At 40.0% G+C, this 15,526-nt stretch overlaps 1 protein-coding gene across 5 annotated transcripts in view; it reads right to left on the reverse strand.

The window, feature by feature from the left end:
- Positions 1-15,526, reverse strand: part of LOC122684146 (poly(A)-specific ribonuclease PARN-like) — a 192,952-nt gene that overhangs the window by 167,018 nt on the left and 10,408 nt on the right. For all 5 annotated transcript variants that reach the window (XR_006337960.1, XR_006337957.1, XR_006337965.1 and 2 more), the window contains exon 3: positions 8,782-8,832. Coding sequence is in view for 2 of the 5 variants with exons in the window: in XM_043888172.1 (XP_043744107.1) it covers positions 8,782-8,832 (51 nt within the window). In the remaining 3 variants the exon portion in view is untranslated. The remainder of the gene's footprint in view (positions 1-8,781; positions 8,833-15,526) is intronic.

A 15,526-nucleotide genomic window follows, 5' to 3' on the forward strand; every position in this document is an offset into this window, starting at 1 on the left:
TGCCAAGATCTGAAGTACAGAGATTAAAGAAAGAACTCTCACCCAACTGGGCAGGTCAGACAAAGGAGTCATAGGAGACCTGAGAGCAGGGGGCTGAGGGAGGCAGGGGGCTGGACCCCTCGAGGGTGGAAGCAAGCCAGGGACTTGGCCCGGGCACCAGGGCCCACCTCTGCCCCGGAAGGTTCGGAATCACCACCAGGCCTCCTCTTCACGTGCAGAGAGGGAGAAGCGAGTCGGTGCACGTGTGGGCTCGGTTGCTTCAGTCGTGTCTGACTCTTTGTGACCTCACGGACTGTAGGCTGGCAAGCTCGCTGTCCGTGGTATTCTCCAGGCGAAAATACTGGAATGAGTTTGCCATTTCCTCCTCCGGGGCTCTTCCTGACCCAGGGATCAAACCCATGTTTCCTGCGTCTCCTGCATTACAGGCAGATGCTCTAACAGCTGAGCCACCAGAATAATATGCTGCTTCTACCCAAATAAGGGCTTCCCTGACGGCTCAGTTGGTAAAGAATCTGCCAGGAATGCAGGAAGACCCCAGTTTGATCCCTGGGTTGGGAAGGTCCCCTGGAGAAGGGAAAGGCTACCCACTCCAGTATTCTGGCCTGGAGAACTCCATGGACTGTATGGTCCATGGGGTCGCAAAGAGGTGGATACAACTGAGCGACTTTCACTTCACTTCACTTCACTTCACCCAAGTATGGAATTCGTTATACCTTTAAAGGATCCTATTAAGTCCCTAACTTAAAATACACAGACATTCTAAGTAAACAGTTCTAAATGAACATTTACAAAAAGCATAGTCAGAAAGCTAACGGTGGTAACATTAAATTTAAAAAATCAAAACTTACACTGCTCTTAAAATAAAAAATGCTAATAAATATTGCTTGACTTGCTATTTGCAATAATGCTTAGTTGATAAAAGATATTGAAGCCAATGAACAGTAATAATCACTGTAAAGAAAATGCTTTGGGCACACTAAAGAATAGCTTTCAGGACATCTTAAAGACAGAACAGCTATGTGAACTAAAATATTACCTGCTAGACAGTAACATGACACTTTCTATCAAAAGTACTTAAGTAATAAATCTGAAATAATAACCAGTTATAAAACCAGGCAAACTAAAATAAATGATAAAATGTTCTATTGCTGTTATAAAGTATAATCCCTTTGTGATCAGTTAATGCATGTTTTTTTCAGACATTCTTATACTGTTCTTAAAGCAGCAAAGATTAGAAAAAAATAAAAAGAAAATCAGAAGTCACAAATAATGGGTACAAAACTCTATCACTCAACATTTTCCCTTATTATGAAATAAATACTTTAAAAATCTATGGTTAAAGGCAGATGCTAAGAAGTAACATCTTGGAGTAAGAAAGGAAGGAATCTCTCCAGGGTCTTATTGAGACAGTGACGTCTTCCCCAAGCTCAGTTTTAAAGTAAAGGTGCTGGCAGCAAACGACTGCGCCTGGACCACGATGTCTGCAGCAAGGGCCCCTCGCGGCGGTGTTGGCTGTGTCCGGTGAAAAGTCAGCTTTGAGGTGAAGCAAAAAGAGAAGCACACGTGCACTGTCCGTGGTAATGAAAGCGCACACCACGAATGTCAAAGAAGGTACAGAAGCAAGAATACAAACAGGCGTGAGGCTCCCGACACAGCTCTGCCAGGGGAAGGTCCGGGCCGACCATGCTCCCCAGGGCTGCAGCGCCGTCCATGCCCCCTCGGCCCCCGGCCCAGGCCCCCGCACGCGCTCCAGGGTTGCACTTCCAGCAACCCAGATGTCAGCAAAGACTTTTGTCCTCGGAGAGTCTATGCAAAACCACGCAACACTGCAGCCATGGAGTCCAGAACTCAAAGGAGTGAATGAAAAATATGCTTCTATTATCTCTACTGAAGAAAGGAGACATGCATATGAAAAATTCAGCATCACAGGGCCTCAACATATACTTAAATTTTGTCAATGTTAATGACTCCTCATAAGAGGCACTCCAGCATTCTGCTTCCCTGGACTTCCCTGGTGGCTCAGACGGTAAAGAATCCGCCTGCTATGTGGGAGACCTGGGTTCGATCCCTGGGTTGGGAAGATCCCCTGGAGGAGGGCATGGTAACCCACTCCAGTATTCCTGCCTGGAGAATCCCATGGACAGAGGAGCTTGGCGGCCTACAGCCCACGGGGTCACAAAGAGTTGGACACGACTGACTCCTCAGAAGAGGCACTCCAGCATTCTGCTAACAAAAAGGTGTTCACATCACCTTTCAGTTATCCAGTGTTTATTTACTAATAATCTGCCTTGCTCCAAAGACTGAGGTGGCTTTGAAAAAAACTTACACAGTATAAGAGTACAAAGTGTTGAGAAGACACACGGTGGAGAAAAAGAGTAAGAAAATAAAACAGAACCAGAGGTCAGGTTTCTACAAAATGCAGCTAATTATCAGGATGGGGAACACATGAAAATCCATGGCTGATTCATGTCAATGTATGGCAAAAACCACAACAATATTGTAATTAGCCTCCAACTAATAAAAATAAATGAAAAAAAAGGCAGCTAATTACTAATGCTGAAGAATACACAAGGCCATCGGCTTTAGGGTCACAGGGTAAAGAGGGAAGCAGATCCCTTTTAAGACCCGCAGTCTACAGATACCGGCAGTCTCTGCCAACAGCACCATCATTTCCCTGGTCTTGGTCCTAAAGCATTTTATGTTTTCTCTCTCAGTTAGTTTTAACCGTATCTACAGGATTAGGAACTACATCTGATTACCTTCTTGCAACCTACACTTTTCCTACCACAGATCTAACACAGGAAGCCCTCAGTGAATACTGAGGTGTAGGGGAACATGACGGAGAATCAGGCTGAGGAACAGGGAAAAACAATTTGGCATTAAAAGTGCAGACATGGAACTGCAAACTGCCAAATGTAAAAAAATATCCTTTACCTGGCTCAGTGCCAGTAACAACATAACACGAACATATACACCCATACAAACACACACACGACAGAAAAGTGTCACAGAAATCACACTACTCAAATAATTACTTTTCAGAGTGTTCCAACTAACTATTGTTTCATGGAATTCAGAAATTTAAATCAAGCATAGTACCTACAATATATTGGATTGCCTTGCATGTTGATTTTTTCTTTTTTTTTTCTCCTTAACTAAACCACATGTACCTAGCCACAAATGTAATGTTTAACGTATTTCTCTATCTACTCACACATTTGGAAAAATAAAGGATGAATGATCAGAAAACCTGGGTTTAAATGCAAATCAACCATTTCTAGTCATGCAATCCTGAGCAAGTTACTTAATTCCAGGAGTCTCACAGAAAAAGACTAAACTGCATCATACATAAAAATCCTTTAAAAGCTACAAAATGCTGCACAAATATTATTATAATGACCAATAAAAGGAAAATAATTAACGACAACAGATTTTTACATTGTTGGCTCTCTGTAGAAATCACACCTATACAGACACAATCCCTAGTTTCTATCTCAATGCCTTCCTGTTCTATGATACAGTTTGGAAAGCATTAACTCACACACTTTTTCCCCACACACTGTCTCAGTTACTAGGGTCTGGCAAACAGACCCTCCTCTGGTCAGTGGCTCTCAACAACAGGAGGAGGAAACAGTGGTAAGGCGTACGCCCAGTCCCAGTCTCATCCATTCCGATGATGCCTTAACTAATGAGTTAGAACAGTGAAAAGTGAATCAGTTACAGGACTTACACACCAAAGTTTCTGACTCAAAACTTACCACAGAGCTCCAGGGGGCTCAGTGGTAAAGCATCTCCTGCCAATGCAGGAGACACGAGTTCCATCTCTGGGTTGGGAAGACCCCCTGGGCATGGAAATGGCAGCCCACTCCAGTATCCCTGCCTGGGAAATCCCATGGACAGAGGAGCCTGGTGGGCTATAGTCCATGGGGTTGCAATGAGTCACACACGACTTAGTGACTCAACAACAAAAATCAAGACTGTGGTACTGGCCTAACAACAGACATAGATCAATGGAATAATACTGAGAGTTCAGAAATAGACCTTCACATTTATGATCTATTGATTTTTCAACAGGATATGAAGATAATTCACTGGGGAAAAGGGTCTTTGTAGCAGTGGTGCTGAGATAACTGGGTATCTACAAGAAAAGCATGAAGTTGGACCTGTAGCTCACACCATATACTAAATGGATCAGACACCAAAATATAAAAGCTAAAACTAAAAAAGTCTTATTAGAAAAATGTAGGCAAAAATCTTCTTAATCTTGGAATAGGCAATGGTTTTGCAGAAATAACAGCAAGTGTGTAAAGTAACAAAAAAATAGATAAACTGGACTTCATCAAAATTTAAAACTTTTATGCTTTAAAAGGAACTATCAAGAAAGTGAAAACACTATCCACAGAATGAAAGAAAATATTTGCAAACCATATATCTGATATGGGACTTGTAGTCAAAATAAATAAATAGTACTTACAACTCAACAACAAAAAAGACAAAACAACTTAAAAACTGTCAAAGAATTTGAATAGACATTTCTCTAAACAAGATACAAAAATGTCCAATAAGCATATGAAAAGATAGTCATCAAGATTGTTATACAGCAGGGTAAGAAATATCCAGACCACAGTGACACAGTACTTCACACCGACAAGGAGGGCCATCATTAAAAGACAGACAATAACAGTTGCTAAGGCAGTGGAGAAACTGGAACTCTGATACACTGATGTCAGGAAGGTAAAATGGTGCAGCCACTCTGGAATATAGTCCGGCAGTTCCCCAAAAGGTTAAACACAGTTAGTGTTTGACCCAGCAATTCTACTCCTAGGTCTATCTATACCCAAGAGAAATGAAAACAAATGTCCACACAAAACCTTGTACACAAATGTTCATGGCTGCATTATTCACAATAACCACAAAGTGGAAACAACCCAAACTTCCATCAGCTGATGAACAGATAAATAGGATGTACTATAGCCACACAATGGAATATTATTCAGAGACAAAAATAAAGTACTGATGAATGCTACAACATGGATGAATCTTGCAAACATTATGCTTCATGAAAGAAGCCAGTCACAAAAGACTACATATTGTATGATTCCATTTGTACAAAATGTCCTGAAGGCAAATCTATAGAGACAAAAGTAGACCGATGGTTGCCCAGGGCTGGATGGTTGTGAAATTGGGAGGAAATGGGAAAGGATTGCTAAAAGGTATGGTGTATCTTTTGGGGTGATCTGAATGCAAAATTGATTATGACAGATATAAAGCAGTGAAGACACTAAAAGTCACTGAAATTTACACTTCAAATTACATCTCAATAAAGCTGTTACAATTAAAAAATAAAGCAGAGTCTGTGTTCAACGAGTAGATAATTGAAACATAGCAATAAAAGTAAAAACTGCTAATATAACTGAACTACATCCTCTTAAGTATTTTCTCCTTTCATTTGCTCAAATAGTAAATCAAAAATCAAAATCCAAGCAAATCATTTTACCACAGTCTCTACTTTTAAAAAGTAGCAAGGATCTCTGTCATTTCCATGCTTATAAAGCTAATATAAATTTGGGCAGTATCAGACCATAACAGAATTTGAATCTAGCTTCTGTGCAATCAGAGACACAGGTTATCCTCAGGATGACAGAAACTTGTATCTTAATTCAGAAATTTTTCCAGCTAGCTGCCAGTTTCCCACTGACATTGAGGAAATAGGAATGAGCACACCAGCACATTTACAGATTTTGAGTCTGCATTTTTGACGGCTCTGCGGAGTCCCCAAAGCCGCAGCATAGTCGTCTAGAAGCTAAGCTGGCGTGCAGGTCACTGAGGCAGTGAGCAGCTGCGGCCACTGGCAGCACCTCCAGCTCAGAGCGGGACCGACACGCGGGCCCCTGCAGAGGCCTCGGAGAGAGCCCTTCAAACGCCACGGGCCAGTTACGTTCTCACCGCACACCGAGACTCAGCAAAGCACCTCTACTATCCACAGAGAATACTCGATGTATATAACCGAATCCCACCCAGATCATGTGCACTTTCCTATGCCTATGATCCCACAGACCCTACCATTCTGGGAATAGAAACTTTTTTCTTAGATAAATCATAAAGTTTTGGTTTTAAATATTAATTCTAATGTTATAAAAGAATTAACTTAATCCAGCCTAAAAAGAAAAAAAGATTACTGCACTTTTACCTCAAAGACAACAATGACCCAAAAAAGTGAAAAGATACCTAGAAACTGTATAGGCAGATATTACCTATACAAAGAAATAATTTAACTGATCATCAAAATATTTTGCGCATACTCTTAAAAGATTTAAGTCTGTTGAAAACCTGGGGGGGTGGGGCAGGGGAGACCTTCAACAATACTACAGTAGAAGACAAACACATGCTTGTCCCTGTAATATGAACCCAAGAGTCGCTTAGCGGGCATCTTAAAAGAGATGCACTCAAGTTCCGAGGTCCCATCTCTAACCCGACACACCCACAGAAAATCCAAGGCCTACGGTAAACCCCTTAGCAAGCGCATGGCCATCGACGTGAGGGGCAGGGCTCGCGGTGAGCATCGACGTGAGGGGCAGGGCCCACATGGCCGTCGACGTGAGGGGCAGGGCCCGCAGCGGGTGTTGACGCGAGGGGCAGGGCCCGCAGGGGGCGGCAGGAACCCCCACTTACACCAGCGCAGCAAAGAAGACCCTATGCAACAGGGGAGCCACGAACATGAAGGTGGGCACGACCTTCGTCCCTGCCTGATCAGTCCATCAGCTATCTAGGGATCAAAGAAGCTGCACCCGTAGGCCTTGTTCTGAAGCAATGTGAGCTATCCAATCTTCACATGGTTAAAAGGATTACAGTGGAAGTTTCCATAAGCCAGCAAATCCACCGAACAAGCTATCTTTCTGCAATGTTATATGTCAGTATCTCAATAAAACTGGGGGGAAAAAATACAACTGAGTAGGTTTCTTTCTTGAAACTGAGGAGCTAATTATATGTGACATCTACATTTTTTAAATGAAAAACTATTAGAAATATTTTGCTTGCACAACCAGTACACTTTAACTAAGGCTCAATGAAAAAGTAAACCCCCAAATTTCCATAGTTAAAACATTTCTTTTTTACATTAAACAGAACTATGATTTAACCATTTTAGTTTATTTAAGGAATAAACATCATGTAATTTTCTTCCTCAGAATTTTCAGTTTCCATGCACATTTATAATATATTGGTTTAATCTAAGTTAAATTTTTATCTGTAATAAGTCAAAACTAAATTAGAGTAATGCACCAGGAAATAATATATCTGATAGCAAAACTGCAAACTCTAATCATCACATATTATACAGGGATTACATTCATCAAAAAGGAGCCCTAAACAAGCTCATTAAAACAAAGCAATTAATTTATTTTGCCAATAATCTGTTTTCAAAGTTTAAACAAAGTTTTCAAAGTATATAAACTAAGTTCATATATTGTACCATTTCAGTTGTTTGTAAAGAAAGGTAACAGGAATAATATATGTGGTAAACACAGTTTATTAAAAAAAAAAAAAGATTCAAACATTAAAACAAATACTACCCTACGAAACAAGAGAGTTTAATTCAAACTGAAGTTTTTCCACAAATCAATCCATTTACACGAATTGGCCACCAAAGCTTAAACAAAGATGTGACGTCTGAAACAGCTCTAAGGTAACACAGCCTAAGTGTGACAAAAACACCTGACTACCCAACAGCTTCTCCTAACCAAGAAGTGATTTGTTCTAGTTGAGTGAAATATTCTTCGAACATTATTACTACAAGTTTATAAATGTGACTCCCGTGTAAAGAACTACAATAAATTCACTACAAACATTAAGTCTTATTAGAATCTTTCCTACACAAAAATGGCTGTCAATTAGCCATTTAGCCACCTACAGGTTTTTCACTTCCATTAATACCTAGAGCTGTTATCTTTGCTTTCATATTAAAACAAGCTCAGTTAAATCAGAAATCACACCAACAATGTACTCAATACTGAAGCGCGTCCTCTCGCCTCTGACGCACAGCGCTACCATTTAAACTACACAACTCCGCAGTGGCTTGGTTCCAACACTGAACTGACATCAAAACACAAACTTCTTCAAGGAGTCAAACAGCCATCTTCCGACTACTGTACCAGATCCAAGATACAGCAGAAGCTAACTTCCCTCCTTCTACTCTACATATATCATTAATCAACTCCAAGCAAGCACTTTAACTTCCCATCAGTAAACTCAGACCAGATTGAGGGTATGTGGTCATAATGGAGAGAGTGTTTCAAACTTAACCTCACCGCCTCCAATCACCACAACCTAGGACTATAAGAAATAATGTAAACCATGAAGAAACACTGTTTAATGTTCCAGCACTTCTAAAAATCAATTTTCAGCAAGATAACAACTAAATAAATTATCAAACAGCAAATATTTTAGCCACAGTATTACTCTATCATGAAAGAAATCATTTAAAACTCCAACACCTCTTCCACTAAAAGATCATTGTATGTGTTACCCTATAATTCCATTATCTTACTGTTATTGCATTACTCTTTTTTTGGCAACTCCATCTACCATTACAAACAGATTCATGAAGATTCCATTTCTGCATGGAGACCACCACAACCACTGTCTTCACAGTCACTTAAGTCCAAAACAGAACCATGTTTTCGCTAATTAATCAGGCTCCAACAACAATAGTTGAGACATCACAGCAATAGTTCGATTACACCTTCTGCAAAAGATACAAATAAAAATCCATTAAGTACTTACCTACAGTTGGGGGGTGGGCCCAACGTAATTTCTGCAAGTTCCTTCTGAATTCTTGAAAATAAAGACAAAGAAAGTTACATTAAAATGTCTTTACTCTTTTAATATTCCATTAAATTTTACACTTTTACACTAATCTTTCCTATTTGTGCACTTTTAATTTGAAATACTATCACTGTATAAATCATCATACACAGTACCAACAAAGTAGCAATTTCTGCCACAGTTTCCACAGTGCATCTACAAAGAGGAGACCGGCCGCTATCTGTGCCTCCATCTCTCACCAACAGCACAACTTAAATCAAAACTTTAAGCCACTGCTGTGCTGTGCTTAGTCACTCAGGCAACTCTTTGCAACCCCAGAGACTGTAGCCCCCAGGTTCCTCTGTCCATGGGATTCTCCAGGCAAGAATACTGGAGTGGGGGGCCACTCCCTCCTCCAGGGGATCTTTCCAACCAAGGAATGGAACCAGGGTCTCCTGCATTGCAGGCGGATTCTATACCAGCTGAGCCACCAGGGAAACTCAAACCACTGCTAACGCTAAGCACACATATGCCTTCTGCAAAGGGGGAAAAAAGAATTTTTATTTTAAAAACCTGTTTTTACCCTCATGTGTTATTTTCATCTTTTATGTTTTACTTCACCTAACCCCCTATATGGGCTTCCCTGGTGGCTCAGTGGTAAAGAAGCCACCTGCCAATGCAGGAGACGTGGATTTCATTCTGGGCTAGGAAAATCCCGTAAAGGAAACGGCAACCCACTTCAGTATCCTGCCCCGAATGAAATGTCTGATACAGATACAACTATCACTTCTCTAAGTCGTGTGACTCAAGGTGGGGAAGACGTTATGAAATGGGTGTTTGTTGTTCACTGGTCAAGTCCTGTCTGACTCTTTTCGACCCCACAGACAGGAGCACACCAGGCTTCCCTGTCCTCTATCTCCCGGAGCTTGGTCAAACTCATGTCCATCGAGTCAGTGATGCCATCCAACCATCTCATCCTCTGTCGTCCCCTTCTCCTCCCGCCTTCAATCTTTCCCAGCATCAGGGTCTTTTCCAATAAGCGGGCTCTTCGCATCAGGTGGCCAAAGTATTGGAGCTTCAGCATCAGTCCTTCCAATGAATATTCAGGATTGATTTCCTTTATGATTGACTGGTTTGACCTCCTTGCAGTCCAAGGGACTCTCCAGAGTATTCACCAGCACCACAGTTCAAAAAGCATCAACTCTTCGGCGCTCATCCTTCTTTACCATCCACCTTTCTTTACCATCCAATTCTCACATCAATACACAGACCAAGACTAACAAATCTAAAGCCAAAAATAAAAAACCTATTAATTCAGCTGTCCCACTGAGACTTCTTAGATTCTATAGTGTGTTCATGTGCATTTAAAGTACATATGGCACATAACTAAACAAGAGAAGTCTCAAATATCTGATAGAGAACACCCTTTGTGGATTCCACACAAAAGTGTAAATAAAACAGGCACTGTGAGGCACAACGCGTCACGTCCAGGTTAAAGGCAGTGAGCTGAGAGCACACACTCCCCCTCCACCCCATCAGCGCCCCAGGTGACGGCGGGGCACACACACAGAGGGCAGAAAGGGATCAAGGACAGAGACAGGGGTGGTCACCACTGGCGGAGGAATTCCACTCTATTTGGAAGACAAAGTACATGCTGTGAATCAAACAGGTTGAGACGCTCCAGAGGGCACAGAGCATATAGGGTGTAATAACGATACACCACTCAAGGGAGAAAAACAGTCACAAATCCCACAAGAGAAACAACTCTGTAAGAAAATCACAGATAGAACAGGCACGAAACTAAAACATAAAATACTTTCAATCCAGTAACAGATATTAAGGGATAAAAAGGAGGCATTTTGCCTAAATGCTATGATTCATTGCGTAGCTTTAAGATCCTAGTTCAGTCACTCAGTCGTGTCCGACTCTTTGGACCCCATGGACTGCAGCACGTCAGGCTTCCTGTCCACCACCAACTCCCAGAGCTTGCTCAAACTCATGTCCATCGAGTCAGTGATGCCATCCAACCATCTCATCTTCTGTCGTCCCCTTCTCCTCCTGCCTTCAACCTTTCACATCATCAGGGTCTTTTCCAATGAGTCAGTTCTTCACATCAGGTAGCCAAAATATTGGTGTTTCAACTTCCGCATCAGTCCTTCCAATGAATATCCAGGATTGATTTCCTTTAGGATGGACTGGTTGGATCTCCTTGCAGTCCAGGGATTCTGAAGAGTCTTCTCCAACACCACAGTTCAAAAGCATCAATTCTTCGGCGCTCAGCTTTCTTTACGGTCCAACTCTCACATCCACACATGACAACTGGAAAAATCATAGCTTTGACTAGACAGACCTTTGTCGGCAAAGTAACGTCTCTGTTTTTCAATATGCTGTCTAGGTTGGTCATGGCTTTTCTTCCAAGGAGCAAGCATCTTTTAATTTCAGGGCTGTAGTCACCATCTGCAGTGATTCTGGAGCCCAAAAAATAAGTCTCTGTTGCCACTGTTTCCCCACCTATTTCCCATGAAGTGATGGGACCAGATGCCATGATCTTAGTTTTCTGAATGTTGAGCTTTAAGCCAACTTTTTCACTCTCCTCTTTCACTTTCATCAAGAGGCTTTTTAGTTCATCTTTGCTTTCTGCCATAAGGATGGTGTCATCTGTGTATCTGAGGTCACTGATATTTCTCCTGGCAATCTTGATTCCAGCTTGTGCTTCCTCCAGCCCAGCGTTTCTCATCATGCACTCTGCATATAAGTTAAACAAGCAGGGTGACAATATACAGCCTTGACGTACTCCTTTCTCAATTTGGAACCAGTCTGTTGTTCCATGTCCAGTTCTAACTGTTGCTTCTTGACCTGCATAAAGATTTCTCAGGAGGCAGGTCAGGTGGTCTGGTACTCCCATCTCTTTCAGAATTTTCAATAGTCTGTTGTGATCCACAAAGTCAAAGGCTTTGGCATAGTCAATAAAGCAGAAATAGATGTTTTTCTGGAACTCTCTTGCTTTTTCAATAATACAACGGATGTTGGCAATTTGATCTCTGGTTCCTCTGCCTTTTCTAAATCCAGCTTGAACATCTGGAAGTTCATGGTTCATGTACTGTTGAAGCCAGGCTTGGAAAATTTTGAGCATTACTTTGCTAGCATGTGAGATGAGTACAATTGTGAGGTAGTTTGAACATTCTTTGGCATTGCCTTTAGGACTGGAATGAAAACTGATCTTTTCCAGTCCTGTGGCCACTGCTCAGTCTTCCAAATTTGCTGGCATATTGAGTGCAGCACTTTCACAGCATCATCTTTTAAGATTTGAAATAGCTAACTGGAATTTCATCACCTCCACTAGCTTTGTTCGTAGTGATGCTTCCTAAGGCCCACTTGACTTAGCATTCCAGGATGTCTGGCTCTAGGTGAGTGATCACACCATCATGGTTATCTGGGTCCTGAAGATCTTTTTTGTATAGTTCTTCTGTGTATTCTTGCTACCTCTTCTTAATACCTTCTGCTTCTGTTAGGTCCATACCATTTCTGTCCTTTATTGAGCCCATCTTTGCATGAAATGTTCCCTTGGTATCTCTAATTTTCTTGAAAGAGATCTGTAGTCTTTCCCATTCTATTGTTTTCCTCTACTGCTTTGCATTGATCACTGAGAGATCCTAACACTGGACCTATAGGAAATCTAATCCTAACACCCCGTCTGGTCTGGCACTAAACAGGTAAACTTATACAGAGTTTATTGGCCTTTTATTACAGATAAAGCACAGATAACAAGTTGTAGTTGCACACTACAAAATGGAAATACTACTAACCATGAAGATGTAAAATCAAGTGTAGCTAATAGAAACCAACTAAAAGTGGATGGTGGGGGGGGGTGTGAGTAGATGGAAGGAAGAACAAAGGTATTAATACCCTCATTTTACAAAGTAAGGAACCAACGAGTATTGCTGAAACGTGAAGCAACGAGCAACAGTGGCTTAAATATACTACTTCATTTAGAAAGACAGCCAACACTCTTTTTTTAAGTATTTGTTTTAGTTGGAGGCTAGTTACTTTCCAATATTGTGGTGGTTTTCGCCATACATTGACATGAATCAGCCACAGGTGTACATGTGTCCCCCACCCTGAACCCCCCTCCCACCTCCCTCCCCATCCCATCCCTCCAGTACTTTTTAAAAAATATGAATATCATTAACTGGGAGGCGGGAAAAGAAAACAGGTGAACAAGCTGGTGAACATCCTCAAAATTCACAGCAAGAAGACAAAAGGTATTATTTAACAATTCAACAAGTAGGTATAAGTCTATTACTTAAGGTCAGGTAGAGTCAGCTAACAGGAACTGCCACAGGGAAAGTATCTCAACAGAAAACTGCTACTTTGTAATCAAAATGTCTCTGTGCTGTTTAATTTGCCAGCGGGAACATGAAAAACTTTTATAAACATTTTTTTATTTAAGCATAGGTGATTTACAATATTGTGCTAGTTTCAAGTATACAGAAAAGTGATTCAGATATATGTATCTGAATATGTGTGTGTATATTTGTGTGTGTATACATACACATACTCTTGTTTTTAAACTCAGAAAACCAAAAGAACAGGGATTCAAAACAGTATGCTCACAGTGTCAAAGAAAACAATTTTACTGTAAAAGAACTTCCTAGGGATTTTCAAATAATTCATCTTGCTTTATGCTTATACTGTCCCTTTGGTTTAAAAAATTGATGTCATAATTTTGTCACAGAATTCTGTAATGGAACTTGAAACCCCTCTAGATGTCTATCATTCTAAATCTAATTATTCAATACAAAAAGCAATTTACTGATAAACTTGACAATTTGGAGCAGTGAGTCAGTGCATTACAATATATTTTGAGCCACTGCTACCAAAGAATGGCTGTATTTCTCTTGACAGAAAAGATTATACTAAGAATTGCTATTTAAACGGTTGCAAGATGTCCTGCTGTTTTCAATGACAGCAATTCAATTCTATCTCAAAAGTTGTGATCATGGTATGTATTAAGTTTCTCAGTCTTGACATGTGGGGTAATAAGGAAGGCAGCTATTTCAGGCACTGTCCCTTAGGGTGAGGAAAAATGAAAAAGTATCAGTAATTTACACTTACAATGCACCTTTTACATGATGATCTTAGGCTATTAAAAGTGAATTAAATAAATCTCACAGAATTCTTTAAGTACTACCATTTTATCAGTTCCCATTTAGGAAACTCAGGCTAGTAACTGCATGCTGTTAAGGTGAAAAGACAAGCAATTATCTTGCTAAGTCAAACAAACAAAACAACATCTCCTCTCTCTTATGAGAACTTTTAAGACAAAATTATTTCTTTAGAAACAAATCCACTAGACAACTGTCTATATCTCCAATTTCTGTCCAGCAGTGCCACTTCCTTGGTTGTCATGATACATAAGTCAGCAACTGCACATGGTTACTGAAACAAGTCAGAAGCAAAATGCAGACTAAATTTCAGTTTGTACGACTTCACCTGAAACCTTAAATGTTCCAGGAACGGTAGGAGTTTACATGTGACTGTCATCTGCTAAAAAGAAAGAGGAGTGGGGGGCGGGGAAGGGGAGATAATTATGACTCATTCAGACTGAACTGAAGACCACAGCGACAAAACTGAACCCAAGTGGAGAAGACATGAAGCACTCGTTTTAATACTAACATACTGGATTAATGGTTCAGAAAAATGAAGCAGTATATATACCGACGTGTCTCAAACACAAACACATATTCAAGCTTAAAGAAAATTCAGTAACTCACTCAGGGCCAAGTAGAACATGAATATATGGACTTGGGGATTCACAAAGGTATTTTCTTAACAGTTATTTAAAAAAAAAACTTCATCCACTTAGATGACTTTCTACATTCCCCTATGGTCTGCATTCCTCAAAACCTTCCAAAATGAACTCATTCTCAAAAGAAAACATCATGTAACTAGTTACTAAAATTTCTTAAATCTCAAAGTAATCTCTGAATTAACTTAGAAAACACAGGGCCACTGCAAGTAATAAATCCAGAGTTTAATTCTGAGTGGTGCTACATACTGTGCACCTATGACTCCAAACAACTGCTCGATTTTTAAGACAACCTAAATTAATGATTCTGCACATCAACTGTAAACTGCATCCTGATTTCAGGAACATTAAAAACTTAAATGAACATTCAGAATCAATAAAATACAATAATTACAAAAGATTATCTATAAAGAGTACTTCATTCTCATGTGGAAAAGAAACAGATTAGCCCATATAACAAAATATCACAGTCAAATATACTGAAATCAACCTCCCAACCTAACAACAATTTAGAGTCTAAAACCAAATATCATTTCTAGGACAGTATTATATTGTATCCAATAAAATCACATCAAATTATGAAGAGAACAGACCATGCTAAAAGCATTCCGATTTTTTAAGAAATAATTTCATGCCAAAGAAGAGCAAAAATGCATCAAGAAGTAACTGTAATCTCCCTCTTAACTCTGAAACAGACAAAAATTAATTTATACCATTGTTTAAATAAAATTCCAATTTAATATTTTCTGTATCCAATATTACTTTGCCATAACACCTGAAAACTGAGATTTTTTTTGCAAGAAAACACATTTCTACACCTAATGATTAATTCTACAATTACAGCATATTTTATGCAACTGAACACCTATGTGCAAAGTACTTTTCTTGAGTTACTATAAAATGTATATATAATTA

This window comes from Cervus elaphus, chromosome 1 (assembly GCF_910594005.1).
Source record: "Cervus elaphus chromosome 1, mCerEla1.1, whole genome shotgun sequence".
NCBI lineage: Eukaryota > Metazoa > Chordata > Mammalia > Artiodactyla > Cervidae > Cervus > Cervus elaphus.